Genomic DNA, 14,640 nt, shown 5'->3' with positions numbered 1-14,640 from the left:
TTTTTTTTTTTGCAAACCTATTCCTCAATCGTAACCCAAAAATAATGAATTTAAATGATTAAAGATTGCCAGCAGGAGTAAAACATCATAGCTTTAAATTGTTATTACTTGCATCAAACTGTGATAGGAGTCTGAGACAAGTAGATCATTTCTAATAAATTTAAGAAAAACTTAACCACAACTTTGTGTCTTCAAAGAGAAGCCACAAAGCTTTTAAACACATGCTAAATCCTCATTCCATTGTGCTTGGTATGCACTTGGTACTCGCAAGTGAATTGCTATGTAGTCTCTTGATCAGCTTCAGCCGTTATCAAGAGATTGTTATAAATCTTGGGTTCCATGCCTAGCTCTAAAGCAAATGCTTTGAATATCTAGGTTTAATGTTGTCCTTTTTAGTGATACAGTCCACGTTAGTGTATGTTTTCCTTAGAGACTCATACTTGTGGTGTTCAGATATACTTTGCAGTGTAAATCAGCCATGTAGGTAAAAGAAAACCAAGCATTTGGGTTATATTCCATTAAGATATATTATGTGTTTTCTAAACGTGCAGTACAGAAGCTGGCTATATGTTTTCACCACTACAGAGCTGTCAGTGCGATACAACATAAAAGTATATTTTCTTACTTTCTTTAGCTAAAGAGTTTGCATTGACTGTATTGCGTTACTTTTGAACTCTTACTGTAAGCTGTGCATTGCTGTAAAACAGGATAAATACTTGGACTCTACTGTGTATTGCAGCATTTAAACAATTTGCTTACTGTTCTTTCAGAGTTTGGAATGTAATAAAAGAGAGGTGTATGAATCCTATTTAAACATGTAAATAAACTGAAAACCTATATAGAAAATGATTTGTGTTTTGTTTGATATTGTGATGAAATTTATAAGTAGTGACAATGCTTATCATTAGACCCCAATGTGATGTTCAGACCTTCATTTTTCAGATAAAAAGGCAGGTCAAAAGAGGACATAAACAGACTTACTCATTAAAGGGACACTGAACCCAAAATTATTATTTTGTGCTTCAGATAGAGCATGAAATTTTTCTTTTTTTTTTTTAAGTCTTTATTTTAAATCCAACAATATAAACAATATACATTTGCACACCATGCAGGGCTACAAAAGGAAACAAAGGAATAACGGAATAAATATATATCCTTCTTTTTTCTCTGCCCCTTGCAGATAACATTGTTGGGGTTTCTTTCATGTAATTAGCAAGTCCATGAGCTAGTGACTTATGGGATATACATTCCTGCCAGGAGGGGCAAAGTTTCCCAAACCTCAAAATGCCTATAAATACACCCCTCACCACACCCACAAATCAGTTTTACAAACTTTGCCTCCCATGGAGGTGGTGAAGTAAGTTTGTGCTAGATTCTACGTTGATATGCGCTTCGCAGCAGGCTGGAGCCCGGTTTTCCTCTCAGAGTGCAGTGAATGTCAGAGGGATGTGAGGAGAGTATTGCCTATTTGAATGCAGTGATCTCCTTCTACGGGGTCTATTTCATAGGTTCTCTGTTATCGGTGTTAGAGATTCATCTCTTACATCCCTTTTCAGATCGACGATATACTCTTATGTACCATTACCTCTACTGATTCTCGTTTCAGTACTGGTTTGGCTTTCTACTACATGTAGATGAGTGTCCTGGGGTAAGTAAGCCTTATTTTTTGTGACACTCTAAGCTATGGTTGGGCACTTTTATATAAAGTTCTAAATATATGTGTTTAAACATTTATTTGCCTTGATTCAGGATGTTCAATATTTCTTATTTCAGTCAGTTTCATTATTGGGATAATGCATGTGAATTAAAACATTTTTTCTTACCTTAAAAATTGACTTTTTTTTCCCTGTGGGCTGTTAGGCTCGCGGGGGCTGAAAATGCTTCATTTTATTGCGTCATTCTTGGCGCAGACTTTTTTGGCGCAAAAATTTTCTTTGTCATTTCTGGCGTCATACTTGTCGCCGGAAGTTGCGTCATGTTTTTGACGTTTTTCGCGCCAAAAAAGTCGGCGTCACCGGATGTGGCGTCATTTTTGGCGCCAAAGCATTTAGGCGCCAAATAATGTGGGCGTCTTTTTTGGCGCTAAAAAATATGGGCGTCATTATTGTCTCCACATTATTTAAGTCTAGTTGTTTATTTGCTTCTGGTTGCTAGAAGCTTGTTCATTGGTATTTTTTTTCCCATTCCTGAAACTGTCATTTAAGGAATTTGATAAATTTTGCTTTATATGTTGTTTTTTCTATTACATATTGCAAGATGTCTCAGATTGACCCTGAATCAGAAGCTACTTCTGGAAAATCGCTGCCTGATGCTGGATCTACCAAAGTTAAGTGTATTTGCTGTAAACTTGTGGTAACTGTCCCTCCGGCTGTTGTTTGTGATGAATGTCATGATAAACTTGCTAATGCAGATAATATTTCCTTTAGTAATGTTCCATTACCTGTTGCTGTTCAGTCAACATCTAATACTCAGAGTGTTCCTGTTAATATAAGAGATTTTGTTTCTAAATCTATTAGGAAGGCTATGTCTGTTATTCCTCCTTCCAGTAAACGTAAAAGGTCTTTTAAAACTTCTCATTTTCCAGATGAATTTTTAAATGAACATCATCATTCTGATTCTGTTTCTGATGATGATTTGTCTGGTTCAGAGGATTCTGTTTCAGAGATTGACACTGATAAATCTTCATATTTATTTAAAATGGAATTTATTCGTTCTTTACTTAAAGAAGTCTTAATTGCATTAGAAATAGAGGAATCTGGTCCTCTTGATACTAAATCTAAACATTTAAATACGTTTTTTAAACCTCCTGTAGTTATTCCGGAGGTTTTTCCCGTCCCTGATGCTATTTCTGAAGTAATTTCCAGGGAATGGAATAATCTGGGTAATTCATTTACTCTTTCTAAACGGTTTAAGAAATTATATCCTGTGCCATCTGACAGATTAGAGTTTTGGGACAAAATCCCTAAGGTTGATGGGGCTATCTCTACTCTTGCTAAACGTACTACTATTCCTACGGCAGATAGTACTTCCTTTAAGGATCCTTTAGATAGGACAATTGAATCCTTTCTAAGAAAAGCTTATTTATGTTCAGGTAATCTTCTTAGGCCTGCTATATCTTTGGCGGATGTTGCTGCAGCTTCAACTTTCTGGTTGGAGGCTTTAGCACAACAAGTAACAGATCATAATACTCATAGCATTGTTAATCTTCTTCAACATGCTAATAACTTTATTTGTGATGCCATCTTTGACATCATTAGGGTTGATGTCAGGTATATGTCTTTAGCTATTTTAGCTAGAAGAGCTTTATGGCTTAAAACTTGGAATGCTGATATGTCTTCTAAGTCAACTTTGCTTTCCCTTTCTTTCCAAGGTAATAAATTGTTTGGTTCACAGTGGGATTCTATTATTTCAACTGTTACTGGGGGGAAAGGAACTTTTTTACCACAGGATAAAAAATCCAAAGGTAAATATAGGGCTGCTAATCATTTTCGTTCCTTTCGTCACAATAAGGAACAAAAGCCTGATCCTTCCCCTACAGGAACGGTATCAGTTTGGAAACCATCTCCAGTCTGGAATAAATCCAAGCCTTTTAGAAAGCCAAAGTCAGCTCCCAAGTCCACATGAAGGTGCGGCCCTCATTCCAGCGCAGGATTACAATTTTTCAAAGAAATTTGGATCAATTCGATTCACAGTCTTTGGATTCAGAACATTGTTTCTCAAGGGTACAGAATATGTTTCAAGATAAGGCCTCCTGCAAGAAGATTTTTTCTTTCTCGCGTTCCAATAAATCCAGTGAAGGCTCAAGCGTTTCTGAAATGTGTTTCAGATCTAGAGTTGGCTGGAGTAATTGTGCCTGTTCCAGTTCTGGAACAAGGTCTGGGGTTCTACTCAAATCTTTTCATTGTACCGAAATGTGTTTCAGATCTAGAGTTGGCTGGAGTAATTGTGCCTGTTCCAGTTCTGGAACAAGGTCTGGGGTTCTACTCAAATCTTTTCATTGTACCAAAGAAGGAGAATTCCTTCAGACCAGTACTGGATTTAAAGATATTGAATCGTTATGTAAGAATACCAACATTTAAAATGGTAACTAGAAGGACTATTCTGTCTTTTGTTCAGCAAGGGCATTATATGTCCACAATAGATTTACAGTATGCATATCTGCATATTCCGATTCATCCAGATCACTTTCAGTTTCTGAGATTCTCTTTTCTAGACAAGCATTACCAGTTTGTGGCTCTGCTGTTTGGCCTAGCAACAGCCCCAAGGATTTTTTCAAAGGTTCTCGGTGCCCTACTATCTGTAATCAGAGAACAGGGTATTGTGGTATTTCCTTATTTGGACGATATCTTGGTACTTGCTCAGTCTTCACATTTAGCAGAATCTCATACGAATAGATTTGTATCGTTTCTTCAAGAACATGGTTGGAGGATCAATTTACCAAAGAGTTAGTTGATTCCTCAGACACAGGTAACCTTTTTAGGTTTCCAGATAGATTCAGTGTCCATGACTCTGTCGTTAACGGACAAGAGACGTCTGAAATTGGTTTCAGCTTGTCGAAACCTTCAGTCTCAATCATTCCCTTCGGTAGCCTTATGCATGGAAATTCTAGGTCTTATGACTGCTGCATCGGACGCGATCCCCTTTGCTCGTTTTCACATGCGACCTCTTCAGCTCTGTATGCTGAACCAGTGGTGCAGGGATTATACAAAGATATCTCAATTAATATCTTTAAAACCGAATGTACGACACTCTGACGTGGTGGACAGACCACCATCGTTTAGTTCAGGGGGCTTCTTTTTTTCCTCCAACCTGGACTGTGATCTCAACAGATGCAAGTCTGACAGGTTGGGGAGCTGTATGGGGGTCTCTGACAGCACAGGGGGTTTGGGAATCTCAGGAGGCGAGATTACCAATCAACATTTTGGAACTCCGTGCGATTTTCAGAGCTCTTCAGTCGTGGCCTCTTCTAAAGAGAGAGTCGTTCATTTGCTTTCAGACGGACAATGTCACAACCGTGGCATATGTCAATCATCAAGGAGGGCTATGAAAGAAGTATCTTGAATACTTGTATGGGCGGAATCCAGCTCCTGTCTAATTTCTGCGGTTCACATCCCAGGTATAGACAATTGGGAAGCGGATTATCTCAGTCGCCAAACATTACATCCGGGCGAATGGTCTCTTCACCCAGAAGTATTTCTTCAGATTGTTCAATTCTGGGGACTTCCAGAAATAGATCTGATGGCTTCTCATCTAAACAAGAAGCTTCCCAGGTATCTGTCCAGATCCAGGGATCCTCAGGCGGAAGCAGTGGATGCATTGTCTCTTCCTTGGAAGTATCATCCTGCCTATATCTTTCCGCCTCTAGTTCTTCTTCCAAGAGTGATTTCCAAGATTCTAAAGGAGCGTTCGTTTGTTCTGCTGGTGGCTCCAGCATGGCCTCACAGGTTTTGGTATGCGGATCTTGTTCAGATGGCTACTTGCCAACCATGGACTCTTCCGTTAAGACCAGACCTTCTATCGCAAGGTCCTTTTTTTCCATCAGGATCTCAAATCCTTAAATTTGAAGGTATGGAGATTGAACGCTTGATTCTCAGTCATAGAGGTTTCTCTGACTCTGTAATTAATACTATGTTACAGGCTCGTAAAACTGTATCTAGGAAGATATATTATCGAGTCTGGAAGACTTACATCTCTTGGTGCTCTTCTCATCATTTTTCCTGGCATTCTTTTAGAATTCCTAGAATTTTTAAATTTCTTCAGGATGGTTTGGATAAAGGTTTGTCTGCAAGTTCTTTGAAAGGACAAATTTCTGCTCTTTCTGTGTTTCACAGTAAGATTGCTAATCTTCCTGCTATTCATTGTTTTGTTCAGGCTTTGGTACGTATCAAACCTGTCATTAAGTCAATCTCTCCTCCTTGGAGTTTGAATTTGGTTCTGGGGGCTTTACAAGCTCCTCCGTTTGAACCTATGCATTCTCTGGACATTAAATTATTTTCTTGGAAAGTCCTGTTCCTTTTGGCCATCTCTTCTGCTAGAAGAGTTTCAGAGTTATCTGCTCTTTCTTGTGAATCTCCTTTTCTGATTTTTCATCAGGATAAGGCGGTGTTGCGAACTTCATTTAAATTTTTACCTAAGGTTGTGAATTCTAACAACATTAGTAGAGAAATTGTGGTTCCTTCATTATGTCCTAATCCTAAGAATTCTAAGGAAAGATCGTTGCATTCTTTGGATGTAGTTAGAGCTTTGAAATATTATGTTGAAGCTACTAAAGGTTTCCGAAAGACTTCTAGTCTGTTATCTTTTCCGGTTCCAGGAAAGGTCAGAAGGCCTCTGCCATTTCTTTGGCATCTTGGTTAAAATCTTTGATTCATCATGCTTATGTCGAGTCGGGTAAAACTCTGCATCAAAGGATTACAGCTCATTCTACTAGGTCAGTTTCTACTTCCTGGGCGTTTAGGAATGAAGCTTCGGTTGATCAGATTTGCAAAGCAGCCACTTGGTGGTCTTTGCATACTTTTACTAAATTCTACCATTTTGATGTGTTTTCTTCTTCTGAAGCAGTTTTTGGTAGAAAAGTACTTCAGGCAGCGGTTTCAGTTTGATTCTTCTGCTTATAATTTCAGTTTTTTTCATTATAAGATTAAAACTTTATTTTGGGTTGTGGATTATTTTTTCAGCGGAATTGGCTGTCTTTATTTTATCCCTCCCTCTCTAGTGACTCTTGCGTGGAAGTTCCACATCTTGGGTATTTATTATCCCATACGTCACTAGCTCATGGACTCTTGCTTATTACATGAAAGAAAACATAATTTATGTAAGAACTTACCTGATAAATTCATTTCTTTCATATTAGCAAGAGTCCATGAGGCCCACCCTTTTTTTGTGGTGGTTATGATTTTTTTGTATAAAGCACAATTATTCCAATTCCTTATTTTTTATGTTTTCGCACTTTTTTCTTATCACCCCACTTCTTGGCTATTCGTTAAACTGATTTGTGGGTGTGGTGAGGGGTGTATTTATAGGCATTTTGAGGTTTGGGAAACTTTGCCCCTCCTGGTAGGAATGTATATCCCATACGTCACTAGCTCATGGACTCTTGCTAATATGAAAGAAATTAATTTATCAGTTAAGTTCTTACATAAATTATGTTTTTTACACTTTTTTTTTTCCTTTTAACATCAAGTAACAATAGAATAAGATAACTTAAAATGCATCATTCTCCTTATATTAAATCGCTTCTAAACGCAGAAAAACTGTTTTTGTTTAACTCCTTTTAAACTTTATGAAATCAGGTTTATAACCTTCAAACTCTGGAGAAACAATGGAGAAAAGAAGACCTTCAAGCAAACAATGGACAACTTGTCATATTAAAAAGAAAAAACAAAAACAAATTGTCTCCTATTTTCTATTATATGCTTGGATTCTTATACAAATTATTCCTCTAGGCTGATTACTGCCAAAACAGCATAACTATAATGGCCATGAGACAGGGAGAGAGGTGGGAGAGAAGAGAAGAAGAATAAAAGAGGAGAAGAGGGGGAAAAAAAGGGAAAAAGAGGGAGAGGGGGGGGAAACAGGAAAAAATTGATTACTACCAATGATCTAGTAGAACTATTTCTGAGTGTCTGAAAGGGTAGAATAGTTGATCTATTTCCTCTGGGGAAAAGATTTTAATAAATGCAGACCATTTTTTTAAATAAAGATTCACCTCGCTTTCAGAAGTTAAAGATGTATCCATCTGTTCAATAATACACTGTTTTTTCATATAGTTTTTGATTTCTTGGATACTAGGGATCGAGGGGTCTCTCCACTTTCCAAAAATCAAATTTCTTGCTGCCAGAATTGCCATGTTCCTAGTTTTCTTATGTTCAGATATTATAGGGGGTTCTGTGAGGAAGATAACCTCTGCCAAAGAGAGAGAAATAGCGGGTAACTTCAGTACTTTGGTTAACCAAAATTCTATTTTCTGCCACAATTGTCTTATCCGAGGACATGTTCATATCATGTGTACTATATCAGCTGCTGGGTATGCACATTTAGGGCATATATTAAATTTATGGTTATGCCATTTAAACCCCTTTAACGGGGTATAATAAGTTCTATAAAGTAATTTAATATGTGATTCTCTCCAGCTTGCAGATAGTGTAGTCTGTGCTATTATGGTTATAGATTTTTCCACCTGAGCTACCTCGATGTCTAATTCTGGTGATAAAAGATTCCACTTTTGTGATATCTGTTGAAGATTGGAATCTCCATCCTGACTAGTCGTCAAGTCATACCAAATTGAGATAGAGGATAAGCCATTTTTAACCAGAGAGGGCCAATTGTCTAGCTTCCCCCAGGACCAAGACCATCCGTATTTCTCAACAAGTGAGAAAAGGTAGTGTCTGGCCTGGAGGTAAGCAAAAAAATCTTTTACTTAGATCGAATTCTTGTTTCAGCCTATCAAAAATTTTAACCGATTAGTGTCTTGATCTATAAATTGAGTCATGAAAGTTAAACCCTTCTCATGCCAGGCCTGAAATATTTTAGATTGGGTGCCTTCTTGAAATTCTGGATTACCACATAACCCTTGGACAATGAACCAAGGCTATAGGGTTATAAGGGAATATAATATTTCTTTCCAATTCATTATTAGTAAAATAGTCTCTATTCACAATCCAGTCCATCGCAATCCGAGAGAGGAAATTCGAGGTCTTTTGCATTTCCAAATAAAATATCGAAGGGCCCTATTTAAACTTTTCCAATCTATATAATAATATAATAATCTAATATTTTGTAGAGGGTATAATATTTTTGGTAGAAGAACCATTTTAAATAAAGCAATGCGTCCTAAAAGAGAAAGTGGAAGGTTTTGCCAGCTACTCATATACTCTTTTATTCTAGCTAAAATAGGAGAAATGTTGAGACTATACCATTCTTGTGGGTTAATTGAAATGTTGATTCCTAAGTACCTGAAATGAGTAAAAACTTCCTTGAAAGGTGTCACAGAAAGAGAAGCCTCATTTTCTCTTATCCACATTAACTCTGACTTATCGATATTGATCTTATAACCTGTAAAAGTTCCAAAAGAATCAGTGATCGAGTGTAGTCTTGGGATATTAATTGACGTATTAGACATATAGATTAATACGTCATCTGCGTATAGAGCAATTTTTTTTTCCAAAGTGCCGATTTTTATTCCCTGTAGTACCTGCCTAATCTTAAGAGCTAGAGGCTCCATTGCTATGTCAAATAGAAGAGGTGACAATGGGCATCCTTGTCTTGTACCTCTCTGAAGGTTAATTAGGTTAGATTCAAGTTTATTAATGGTCAATTTGGTTGAAGAATTTCTACAGAGGTTATTAATGAAGGAGATGAAGTTGTCCTTAAATCCAAAATGAGTTAAAGAGTTCAGAATATGCTGATGAAATATTGAATCAAACGCTTTTTCTGCATCCAGCGCAACAATTGCTATATCTACCTGATCTTGAGAGGAACCTTCACAATAGTTATAAAAGTAGTCGAGAACTAAAAAAAGTTCTCTGACTTTAGCTGCTAAGTTACGTCTAAACAAAAAGCCCGCCTGGTCTTTATTGATGAGATCGCCTATCTCGCTTTGAAGTCTTTTAGCTAAAATTGACGATAGTAATTTATAGTCGGAGTTAAGTAATGCGATGGGACGATAAGACTCTTTTTTTCTGAGGATCCTTCTCCCGTCTTTAAGATTAATGATGTGGTAGAAGCAGCAAAAGTCGAAGAAATAGGTATGCTTTTTATGTAAAAAATAATTAAACATATTTTTTAAATGAGGAGTAATAATCAGAGCTAAGATCTTATAAAACTCATTGGGAAGAGAGTCCGGGCCAGGGGCTTTGTCCAGACGCAGCTCTTTAATTGCATAAGTGACCTCCTGGTCAGAAATAGGGGCATTAATTTTAATTACTGCTTCTTCATTCAGGAGTGGATGATCAAGGCCTCTCCAAAAAAGTTCTGATGCTTCTGCATCTGAATTCTTAAAGGAATAAAGATCCCTATAATAAACAGAAAAAGCATCAAGAATATCTCTTGGATTTTGGAGTAAGCTACCTTGTTCCAAGAGCGAGTCAATAGAAGAACTTCCTTGTACATTCTTAACTAGATTTGCGAGGAGTTTCCCTGCCTTGTCCCCGTGCCTGTAAAATTTGGCTCTGGTTTTAAAATCGGCTTGTACTGAGGTATGCATTAGAAAGGTATCTCTCTCTCTTTTAGCAGAGACATATCTCCTCCAGTTTACACATGTTGGTTGGGCTAGATATTTATTGTAAGTATTAGTGAGAGATATATGCTATAACGTCTCCTCTTATTACCGCCTTACCTGCTTCCCACAATGTACTTGAATCATTAACTGTGCCAATATTTAACCCCTTAATGACCGCAGCACTTTTCCATTTTCTGTCCGTTTGGGACCAAGGCTATTTTTACATTTCTGCAGCGTTTGTGTTTAGCTGTAATTTTCCTCTTACTCATTTACTGTACCCACACATATTATATACCGTTTTTCTCGCCATTAAGTGGACTTTTTAAAGATACCATTATTTTCATCATATCTTATAATTTACTATAAAAAAAATTATATAATATGAGGAAAAAATGGAAAAAAACACACTTTTTCTAACTTTGACCCCCAAAATCTGTTACACATCTACAACCACCAAAAAACACCCATGCTAAATAGTTTCTAAATTTTGTCCTGAGTTTAGAAATACCCAATGTTTACATGTTCTTCGCTTTTTTTGTAAGTTATAAGGCAATAAATACAAGCAGCACTTTGCTATTTCCAAACCCCTTTTTTTCAAAATTAGCGCTAGTTACATTGGGACACTGATATCTTTCAGGAATCCCTGAAAATCCCTTAACATGTATATATTTTTTTTTAGAAGACACCCCAAAGTATTGATCTAGGCCCATTTTGGTATATTTCATGCCACCATTTCACCGCCAAATGCAATCAAATAAAGAAAATCGTTCACTTTTTCACAATTTTTTTGACAAACTTTAGGTTTCTCACTGAAATTATTTACAAACAACTTGTGCAATTATGGCATAAATGGTTGTAAATTATTCTCTGAGATCCCCTTTGTTCAGAAATAGCAGACATGTATGGCTTTTGTTGTTGCTTTTTGGTAATTAGAAGGACGCTAAATGCCACTGCGCACCACAAGTGTATTATGCCCAGCAGTGAAGGGGTTAATTAGGGAGCATGTAGGGAGCTTCTAGGGTTAATTTTAGCTTTAGTGTAGTGTAGTAGACAACCCAAAGTATTGATCTAGGCCCATTTTGGTATATTTCATGCCACCATTTCACCGCCAGATGCGATCAAATTAAAAAAAACGTAAAATTTTTCACAATTTTAGGTTTCTCACTGAAATCATTTACAAGCAGCTTGAGCAATTATGTCACAAATGGTTGTCAATGCTTCTCTGGGATCCCCTTTGTTCAGAAATAGCAGACATATATGACTTTGGCGTTGCTTTTTTTTAATTAGAAGGCCGCTAAATGCCACTGCACATCACACGTGTATTATGTCTAGCAGTGAAGGGGTTAATTAGGTAGCTTGTAGGGAGCTTGCAGGGTTAATTTTAGCTTTAGTGTAGAGATCAGCCTCCCACCTGACACATCACACCCCCTGATCCCTCCCAAACAGCTCCCTTCCCTCCCCCACCCCACAATTTTCCCCGTCATCTTAAGTACTGGCAGAATGTCTGCCAGTACAAAAATAAAGGGAATCTTTGTTTTTTTAAAAAAAAATTGTATAGCATATTTACATATGCTGCGGTTTAGGATCCCCCTTAGCCCCCAACCTCCCTGATCCCCCCTCAAACATCTCTCTAACCATCCCCCTTTGCCTTTTTGGGGGCCATCTTGGGTACTGGCAGCTATCTGCCAGTACCCAATTTGCAGAAAAAAATGTTGTTGTTTTTTATTTTTCCCCATTTTTTTTTTTCTGTAGTGTAGCTTCCCTCCCACATACTAACCCAGCACCCCCTGATTTCGCTTTTTATTTTTATTAATTTTACGTTTTAGAACCCTGATGAGCAAATCCTTTTTCTGTAGTGTAGCGGTTCCCACCCGCTCCCTCCCGTGCACGCGCCCGCCCCCTCCCTATCGTACACGCGCGCGCCCCCGGTCATCCCCGCCCACGATCCCGCCCCCTCCACATCACTGGGCCCATCGATGGCCGCCACCCGCCTCCCACGTCGGCTCCCACCCACCAACGATACCGGCCATCGATGTCCGGTGCAGAGAGGGCCACAGAGTGGCTCTCTCTACATCGGATGGCCATACATGGTTATTGCAGGATGCCTCCATATCGAAGCATCACTGCAATAACCGGAAAGCAGCTGGAAGCGAGCAGGATCGCTTCCAGCTGCTTTCCACACCGAGGACGTGCAGGGTACGTCCTCAGGCGTTAACTGCCTTTTTTTTGAGGACGTACCCTGCACGTCCTCGGCCATTAAGGGGTTAAAGAGAAAAATGTAGTCATTCTAGCAGTTAGCCAATTCTTAACTTTTAAATTTTTCGCTAAAAATTTAGGAAAAAAAATCGGTGTGAGGTATATACTTTAACATTTATTGGAATATCTAGTATAATTGGGGCATGGTCTGAGATGATGACTTGTGTTATTTTAGATATGGCACCCATCTTTAACATGTTCTCGCTAACTAGGAAAAAGTCAATTCTGGATAAAGATTTTACACTTTTGGCCTTACATGTAAACTCTCTCTGGGATGGATTCTGAATCCTCCAGATATCTTTAAGAGCCAGGTTCCAGTTTTGAACATTTTACCTTCCAATTTATCTCTCTTGGCCATACCAGTGCTAGGTCCCTGTCTGAGCCTATCGAGAGGAGTCGGTGGGACCATATTAAAGTCCCCTGCTACAATTTATGTTTCCTTCACCTAGTTGTAGAATTTTAGATTGAAGAAATTCCCAAAAACTTCTCAAATTTATTAGGAGCGTAAAGGTTACAGAGCGTATAAACATAGTTAGCCAATCTAATTTTTAAGATCAGAATTCTGCTTTCTGGGTCAGAATATTCTAATAGAACTTCATACGAAATATTCTTTCCTAGTAAAATGGCTACCCCTCTTTTCCTACCTATACTTGATGTAAAAAACACTTCCTTGACCCAGGAGGATCTAAACTTTAGAGATTCTTCTGCATTTAAATGTGTCTACTGGATAAATGCAATATCTGAGTTAAGTTTCCTCAATTGAGAAATTATCATTTTGCGCTTTATTGGGGTTGAGATACCTCCAACGTTCCAGGAAGATAAAATCAATTTTTTTATTTTAGCCGTCATTTGCCCTGTTAAAAAAAGAGTAAAAAATAAGAAAGAGGGAGAAAAAAAAAAGGGGGGGGGGCAGAACTCCCATGATCCTCTGTCCCTGTCCCATGATCTCTAATCAGCAATATGGCCTGCAGGGAAAAACAATATAGAAAAAAAAACAAATAATGCATAGAACTTCCGTAAACTAGTGACAACATCATCCAGAATAGAGACATATCATCAGAAGATTTAGCAGCTTAATTCAGGTTGCACATTTTTCAGAATAAAACTTTTCTGCCTCAGAGGCTGTATCGAAGAAATATATATGACCCTGTGCTTCTACCTTAAGCCTAGCTGGGTAGATAACCGTGGCAAAAAAACCCTTCTTTAATCAGCCTGCCACAAATTGGGGAAAGCTCCCTTCTTTTCATAGAAGTTTCATAGGCAAAATCCTGAAAAAACAGGATTTTGGTTCCTTCTAGTGAGATGGGTACCTTTTTGCGAGATGATTGAATGACCCTGACCTTGTCCTGGTAATTCAAATATCTCACTATTATGGGTCTAGATCTTACTTTCTACCCAGCTAATATGGGGGATCTCCCCAGCCTGTGCGCCCTCTCTACAGCTAAGGGTAAATATTCTTGGGGGATGTTTAAAAGTTGAGGGAGAGTTTCAGCTGCAAATTTCAGTAGATCTGTGTGCTGCAGACTTTCAGGGACCTCGATTATTCTGACATTATTTCTTCTAGATCGATTTTCTAGGTCCTCGATCTTATTCTGTAATTCTCTCAGAGTGAGGGAGTGTGCCTGTAACTTGGTGTCCTGTGTAACTGAGAGGTCCTCAAGGTCAGACACTTTGTTCAACCTCTTGAATCCTAGTCGAAAACTGCTTAACCTCCATAGAGAGTGTCTGTAAATCTTGTTTTATCTCTAATCTAAGAGAGTCGAATTTTGGGTTCAAAGCTTCTATAATGTCATTCACTAATGTCTGTGAATTGGTGGCATCCTTGGACCTTGTAGCAGAGCCAGGTTCAGAATGTAATTCAGTCGTAGTTTCGGCTGCTGCTTTATTCCTCTTGTCCCTGGGTCTGGAAGCCATGGTTGGTGAAGTGGTTTTAAAGTGATTCGGTGAATTTAAAAATTTATCCATAAGTGACTTAGCATAAGAGGAGAAAAAACAAAAAAGGGTGCGACGCAAAAAAAAAAGGAAAAAACGTGAATGAGTTTATCTAAGTGTTTAATTTGTGATTGAGAGGGGAAAAAAGGGGGGGGGGATTAAGGGGGAAGGGGTGAGGGAAAAAGTGAAGGAGTGATGAAAATCAAGTGAGGAAGTGCCTAATCAGAATCAGT

At 38.2% G+C, this 14,640-nt stretch overlaps 1 protein-coding gene across 1 annotated transcript in view; it reads left to right on the top strand.

Moving 5' to 3' along the window:
• The window catches only part of YME1L1 (YME1 like 1 ATPase), a 151,173-nt gene extending 137,086 nt beyond the window's left edge, over positions 1–14,087 (top strand). Inside the window, exon 19 of the mRNA XM_053715694.1 lies at positions 14,040–14,087. Coding sequence (XP_053571669.1) covers positions 14,040–14,087 — 48 coding nt within the window. The remainder of the gene's footprint in view (positions 1–14,039) is intronic.
• Positions 14,088–14,640: the final 553 nt, after the last annotated feature.

This window comes from Bombina bombina, chromosome 5 (assembly GCF_027579735.1).
Source record: "Bombina bombina isolate aBomBom1 chromosome 5, aBomBom1.pri, whole genome shotgun sequence".
NCBI lineage: Eukaryota > Metazoa > Chordata > Amphibia > Anura > Bombinatoridae > Bombina > Bombina bombina.
This window is presented reverse-complemented; position numbering and strand designations above follow the sequence as displayed.